The sequence below is a fragment of the Chaetura pelagica genome, unplaced genomic scaffold (assembly GCF_000747805.2).
Source record: "Chaetura pelagica isolate M959 unplaced genomic scaffold, ChaPel_1.0 scaffold743, whole genome shotgun sequence".
Taxonomy (NCBI): domain Eukaryota; kingdom Metazoa; phylum Chordata; class Aves; order Apodiformes; family Apodidae; genus Chaetura; species Chaetura pelagica.
This window is the reverse complement of record NW_009952703.1, coordinates 481,199-488,412: the sequence shown is the minus strand read 5'-3', so window position 1 is coordinate 488,412 and position 7,214 is coordinate 481,199. Positions and strand designations below refer to the sequence as shown.

At 47.6% G+C, this 7,214-nt stretch overlaps 1 protein-coding gene across 6 annotated transcripts in view; it reads right to left on the bottom strand.

Annotated features, from left to right (window-relative positions):
• Positions 1 to 7,214, bottom strand: part of SCN8A (sodium channel, voltage gated, type VIII, alpha subunit) — a 47,078-nt gene that overhangs the window by 12,426 nt on the left and 27,438 nt on the right. For 5 of the 6 annotated variants that reach the window (XM_009994078.1, XM_009994076.1, XM_009994073.1 and 2 more), the window contains 4 exons: positions 6,374 to 6,491; positions 5,543 to 5,697; positions 4,173 to 4,346; positions 210 to 332 (listed from right to left, as the gene is read on the bottom strand). In XM_009994078.1, the coding sequence (XP_009992380.1) occupies positions 210 to 332; positions 4,173 to 4,346; positions 5,543 to 5,697; positions 6,374 to 6,491 (570 nt within the window). The remainder of the gene's footprint in view (positions 1 to 209; positions 333 to 4,172; positions 4,347 to 5,542; positions 5,698 to 6,373; positions 6,492 to 7,214) is intronic. The other variant, XM_009994079.1, reaches the window with a different exon arrangement.

Genomic DNA, 7,214 nt, shown 5'->3' with positions numbered 1-7,214 from the left:
AATGATTCTCTTTGGAATTATTTTTCTTTCCCCCCGTTTGGATCAGTTCTAGCATGCTTTTTTTTTTTTTTTTAATTATTATTAATTTTTTTATTTAATTTTTTTCCAGGAAAAAAAAACCAAACCAAAAAACCAAACCGAAAACCAAAAAACCAAACCAGACCACTCCCCCAGGCATGCAGAAGGATCAGCTGCTCGTGGCATCTTACCCTCATCCCCTCAAATCGGGACAACGCTCTTAAAGGCCTCAAAGCTCTTAGTGTCCTAAGGGACTTTATGGCACCTAGTTCCGAGTAGCCCAGGGCATTAGCTATAAGGCTGACTAATGAGACCTACACAGAAAACACAAAAGAAAAGAAAAGAAGAAAGGAAAACAAAAAAAAAAAAGAAAGAAAGAAAAAACAAAAGGTTCCAGACTGTTAGAATGAGTCCCCTAGCACTGCTTGCCCAGCCCAAATGCCAGCCCGGGTGGCCCCACAGTAAATACCGAAGCCACGACACCAGCTGCCTACTTCACTTGACTGAAACGACCTGGAAGGAAATAATGTGGTTGAGAAAGGTGTAAGAATAGAACAGAGGGGAAAAGAGAAGTGAGAGAGAGGCAGAGACACACACGGAGAAGGGGTCTGTTGGAAGGAAGAGCCCAAACGAGGACATGAACCTTACCCTCGCCCTGAACTGGCTGCAGGATCCCAGCGGCTCCCATTAAACTGAAGCCAGACAAATGTTAAAGGTACCTATGAGAAAGAATACAGATAAATACACACACTGCACCAACTGCCCTCAACTCCTACAGGAAGCCACCGTGGTGGGGCTTCAGCCAGGGCCTCCAGGGACAGGCCAGGTGGCCCAACTCCTCCTGCCAAAACAATCCTGACCAACGTCAACGCTGACCCCGGCGCCACCGGTTCCTTCCCTGCCCCAAACCCTGGGGCTGAGGGGGGGTTGGTTGCTCTGCCTGTAACAACAGAGCAACTGTCAGGCACTTGTTTTGCCTGCTTGAAGCTCTGGTTGACACTTGTGAGCACCTCAGAGGGAGGATGAGGATGGTGAGTCCACCTGAGTGCCAGGCAGCGTCCGCAGGGCGTGGACACGGATGCGGGGACAAGGCTGGGGACACACTTCTTGTCACAAATCTTAGCACCACTTTTCAACACCACAACCAGCAGGGCAACCTGTTTGCTTCAGTAGCCTGGAACCTGCTTCAGACTCCCCACTTGTGAGCTACTGAACGTCCTTAAGCAACTGTTTGGGGCCACCAACTCGTGACCCGGCAGGTGCCTCCGAGGCAGCAGCCTGACCAAAATCTCTTTAGATCAGACAGGACTTGGCCTTATGGAAAGAGGATCTACAGACACCACTGATCAGCATCCCACCAGCTCCCATTTTTTGCTGCTGTCACATTACAGACACAGATGTGAACCTTCAAGGAAGAAAAGAAAGACACCAATACCCAGCAACACCAGAAAAAAAGAGACCTCCTCCTCCACCAGGTGGGGTTGAGCTTCATTCTCAGGACACTTCCTACTTAGAATTCTCTTTTAAAAAGAGGGGTATTAAGATAATAATGTGAAATTCATTCCAAGGATGATTCCTGATCCACACGTTTCAGCACCAGGTTTCAAAGGCAAGAACATGTGGGAAAACTTGGGAGATTTCCTTTCACGTTCCTGTTGGTGCTTCTGTCTTCAGACCTGTCCCACAATCAGAGGCTCAAATATGTGGCAACGTGGCTCTTTGTTTTGTTTTGTTTTGTTTTTTTATCCTGTCGTTTTCTGATTTTAAAATGACATTGATTTTAAAATGAAACTGGTTACAAACAGGCCAGGGGTGTTGCAGAGGTTTCCAGCAAAGCCTTTGTGAGCAGCTTGCTCAGGACTGGACCAAAGCCACACAGACACTGAGATGTTAATGGTCCCAGATTCCAAAACCTAGATGGGATTTGGAGGGATGGGCTGTAGGCTCCATCTAGAGAGAACTACAGCATTTTACCCTGTGAATATAACACAGGGAACAGGCCTCACTGAATCCTCTTAGAGATTCTTCCCCTTCAGATAACACCTCATTTCCAAGTAGGAAACTAAGGGCAAGGAAAGGTCTAAAGGCCCCTGGAGCTCCCATGGTCAGTTTGTTCTCCTGGGACACCCTGACAGAAGACACAGCAGGCACCAGTGTCAGACAAAAGGAATTCCAGATTGACTGAAAAGCCTTCAATAATACCCAGAAAAAGACTCTGTTGTCACAAATACACCCCCCAGGCTTTGGGAACCAGAGGAGGGTGATTTGCCAATGCTACCAAACCTGGGAAATCAGATTCAAGAGGGTGGTTCTGATGCAAAGGCTCATCAGTCTCTGCCAGTTTGCAACTGCCATCCTGCCTCCAGCCACACCACACCGAAAATTTGGGAGGGGGGAAGGAAAAGAAGAAGTGAGCAGACACAGGACACGATGCTGAGATGTTGCTGAGTCAGATTCTGGCAACTCGAGTCCACAGTTTGGTGGTTTTTTTTGTGCAGACAAAAACCTGCAGCTCTCCTGTCCACAGAGCCCAGAGAAATTTCTCCTGAGACCTCATGGCCCTGGTACAGACACACTTATTGACTCCTTGGCCACGTGTCACCTGGCTGGGAAGTTCCCCCTCTTTAACTCCTCCAGATATTGGGGGTAGCAAATAAAACTTGGAACATCTGTCGATGAAACTGCACTTTGTTCCCAGCAGCTGGAACTCCATTCCCAACATGAAGCATAAGGGCTGTGAATGCTGCTTTTGTGCTCAGCTGCTGGTGGGTTTCTTTAACAAAGAACCCCCCAAAAAAGGTGGTTTGCTGGAGGATTCTCCCCAAAACAGCCCACAAGAATAGATGGCAGCTCATCCTACCTTCCATGTTAGCACTTACACTTCATCTTAAGGCAGTGAAAGAGCCACAGTGTTATTTTCAGAAGAGTTATTTCTTCAAGATGTGTGTTAAAAGGTGGTAAGGGGACCAGAGAGGACTTTTTCAAAAATATAATTTACAAATTCAGTTTTCCACAGGAAGCACAGACATACTGAGTCACTTCTGCCCCTGAATTCCAAGCATGGCTCCTCCACCTACTCAGAAATATTTCCAGAGTGATAATGTCACTGAACAGCAACTTCACAAACTGAATCATATGCAAAATGTTCCAAATAAGAAGCTTGGGGAAAAAAAAAAAGAACTTGATTTTTTAAAAATACTTACTCTGGGGACATTCCCTGGGGACTCTGCTTCACAACTGGACGGGATGGAACATTTTAAAAGGATCCAAACACTTAGGATTCTAAAGTCCCTTTTTTGGTAGCTCTTCAGACTTCAAGTCCTATCAAATGCATCATTTTCCACCACTTTTGACAGCCTCAGTTCCCCTTATTTTAAAAGGTCTTGCTGTGCTCCAGAGCCAGATGTTTTGCTAAAGCTTCTCTCTACTGCCTCTTTCCTTTTCATTCTCAAATTTATTCTCCCTCCCAAGATGTTCTGCAGGGGAATTCCAGGGCAACCATGTGCTGAACTGTCCAGACTGATGGTTTCCCTTGTTCCTGCTACAACCTCTTGGCACCAAACTGCCTTTGCTGTTTCCAATGCTCCTGCTTCTCTCCTGGGCCATTAGATCTTTTTACCAGGAAAAGGATGATGTTGAACTTCATTTTGCACACTCAGCTTTGCAAGTGCTTCAGGTTCTCACAAATGTCTGTGCCCAACAGACCTCGTTAGGGGGTAGGATGGGAAGACTCTGCCTGTCTCATCATCATCATCATCATCTCCTGTCACTAATTACACAAGCAAACGACCACAGAAAGGATGTCCCCCAGGAACACCACGTCTGCACAAGTTCTCCCACTGTTAACACCTCCCAGCAGCTCAAGATGCAGACAAGCCTCTTAGGAGCAGTATTTTCAGCAGAGCAGAAGAGCCAAGGGCTGGCAAACCCTCCTTGGCCTCTGCAATTCCAGAGCTGCACAGGAAACACCAGCACCACTCCAGGGGCTCGAGGCTTTTATCCTTGTTTTGGAAACTTAAGAGATCCCTGGGATTGAATCCACGTTACGTGTGTGACTCAGTCAGGACAATTCTCAGGAGAAAACACCACCCCAGCCTTCTTTTAACTAACTGTTTTGGTTTTGTTCCCCCCAGAAATGAGGAGAGGATACATACAGCCACGATGAGGAAGTCCAACCAGCACCAGGCGTTGGTGAAGAACTTGACAAAGCCATAAGCACACCACTTCAGCAGCATCTCCAGGATGAAAATGTAAGTGAAGACCTTGTCTGCATATTCCAGGATGGTCCGGATGGTTTTTTTCTGTTCTATGTAAATGTCCTCAAAAGCCTGGGAAATGACCAGGGACTCGTGTCATTATATGGGATTTCTTCCCTAGTTCCACATCGTTCTCCAGCAGCTCATTCAAAACTGGGATGGGCAGTGGGGGGACTGCTCAGCACTGCACCTCATCTGCTCTAGGAGCTGCAGCACTGCAATGCCAGAGCAAAGGAACAAGCCCCCAAAAAGCAAAGTCCTGAATAAATAACACAAGAACTTCTCTGCCTTTAGGGATCTCAGCACCAGCTTTTCTATCCCCATCACCAGCAGCTGGTACCACTGCAGCAACACACACCAGGAGGTTTCTCTGCAGCTCAGCACATCCAAAAGGGACTGTGTTGGCAATCAGGCTGTTAATTACTGTCACAGACTGGTGAAGGTTGGAAGGGACCTTAAAGATCATCAGGTTCCAACCCCCCTGCTATAAGCAGGGACACCTCCTACCTGCCCAGGCTGCACAAGCCCCATCCAACCTGGCCTTGAACACCAGGGATGGGGCAGCCACAACCTCCCTGGGCAACCTGTTTCAGCACCTTCCTACCCTCATGGGGAAGAGTTTCTTCCTGATGTCCAACATAGATGTCCCCTCTTCCAGTTTAAAACAATCACCCCTTGTCCCACCCCTGCCCTCTCTGGTGAAAAGCCCCTCCCCAGCTTTCCTGGAGCCCCTTCAGGCACTGGAAGGACAAGGAAGCTGTGAAAGAGAAACAGGCTGTTGCTGTGGGAGACACATCCCTGGGGACTTCTGTCCTGAAACTGGTGCTTGCAGTTGTTTGCTGTCCAACCTTCCCTCCTGAACACTCTGCACTGTGTGAAAGCCAACAAGTGTAGTGATCATTTGTGTCTGTGTAACAGCAGGAGCTCAGGGAGCTCTGCAAACACGGGCAAGTGAGGAAAGGGGAGTAGAAATGTTCTTACTCAGTAACAGGAAAATAATAGGGGCTGAATTTGTCCCAAATCCTCATGTTTCTAGCCAAGCTATGATCAGAACTCAACTTGCAGGCTTTCAGACTTCACTCTTGACTTAAACTAAGCAAAAAGCATCAATCAAGGCTTTTGTGCAGCACCTCCCACAAGGGGCCTGTGCTGTTCCCCAGCTAAGAAGCCCCCCAGCTCACTTTCCCCCCATTTCCTCCATCCAGCTTTCCCAGTTCCACACCCCCCAGCTCAGCTGAGCTCCACTGATCTCTCTCTACCTCACTCACCAGGGCCCCACTGCTCAGGAGGATCATGAAGATGATGAAAGTCTCAAACCAATTGTGTTCCACGATCAGAAAACAAGTCTTCCTCAAGGTCCACCAGGACTTCCCCAGCCCCTCCTCAATGTTGACCTGGCAACACTTGCAGCGCTGCACACAACCTGCAGAGGGGACAGTGCACAGGGGGGTGTGAGTCCCAACTTTGTCAGGTGACAGATGATTCAAGGTGAGACCATAAAATTGTCCATGCCTAGAAGCAGAATTTGGCTGCCAACAACACAAAACACTCTCGAGTTTCAGTTCAAGCTCTTGTGTTGGTGAGGATTTTATGATTATTTTGGCCACTTCTGGATCTGGGCACCTGAATGAACATCAGTTTGTGAAGAGATGAAGCTGGTTGGACCTGGTGAGGACCAGGCACTTGACAGAAGAGGGATGGAAAACCTGCTGCTGAAATAACCTTGAACTACTTAAAGTATCTTTGCCATGGGAATACTTGTAATGGGTCGGTTGCTGAAAGACATTGAGGCCAGTGACAGAAGGGAAAAAACCCCAAACAGAAGCCAGATCCTCCTGCCCCTCAGCACTCAAGGCACCAATTGTACAAAAGATCAATCTGGCCAACCTGTAGGTCATCTAGATCCTTGCAATGGCAACTGCATCTCTAAGGCTTTTACTTTGCACATTCTTCTAAACTAGCTCCCCTGTGAAGTGGGGTCCAGAAATGTCTCAAAATCAGCTGCCACCAGCCCTGGTCCAGACTGACCTGACCTCAAAGCAAACTCACAGGTCCCCAGACCAGCTCAGAGGCTTCTTGGCCACTCATGGTCAGCTCACCTTCTGTGAAGCAGGCATCTGGGTCCAGATACTCCTCTGGTGCCTCCACAGGGACTTCTTCCACTTCAGGCTTTATATCAATGGTGCTGCCTTCAGAGGAGCTGGTATCATCAAGTTTCTTGAACAGAAAATAAAACCCCATCCAATTGGTAATTAGTTCCCATCAAGCTTCCTGATGACTCAGCAATTTGCTCATCAGATTTACTGTAACAGAAGCTGGGTCCTCACTTCACCTCACTGAGACCTTGATCCAGTCTACGTCTCATGTCAACAGAAGAGTATTAAGTATTTATATTATTTCCATGTATCAGGATTTGTGGCTCTCCTCAGAGCAACCAGCACAAGAAACTTCTGTCTTGAGTGCAAAGACAAGGATATAAAATAATATAACCATCTAAGAATTATATATAATAAGTATAATTATAATATAATAGTCTCATAGAATGGTTTAAGTTGGAAGAGACCTTTGAAAGTCATCTAGACCCAACCCCCTGCATGGGCAGGGACACCTCCCACCAGCTCAGGCTGCTCCAAGCCCCATCCAACCTGCCCTTCCAGGGATGGAGCAGCAGCCACAGCTTCCCTGGGCAACCTGGGCCAGGGTCTCCCCACCCTCACACTCCAGAATTTCTTCCAAACATCCAACCTAAACCTCCCCTCTTCCAGTTTTAATCCATTACCCCTAATAGAATAATTCTAATAATACAAAGAGAAGTTTGGTGCTGGAACTATCAAGCTCTCATTCCCAAGATGTCATAATGATGTCATGATGACATCACCACCCTTGAGCCCCTGAACCCCCACTGGAGCTTGGGAGGGGGGGATGGGGGGTGGGACCATG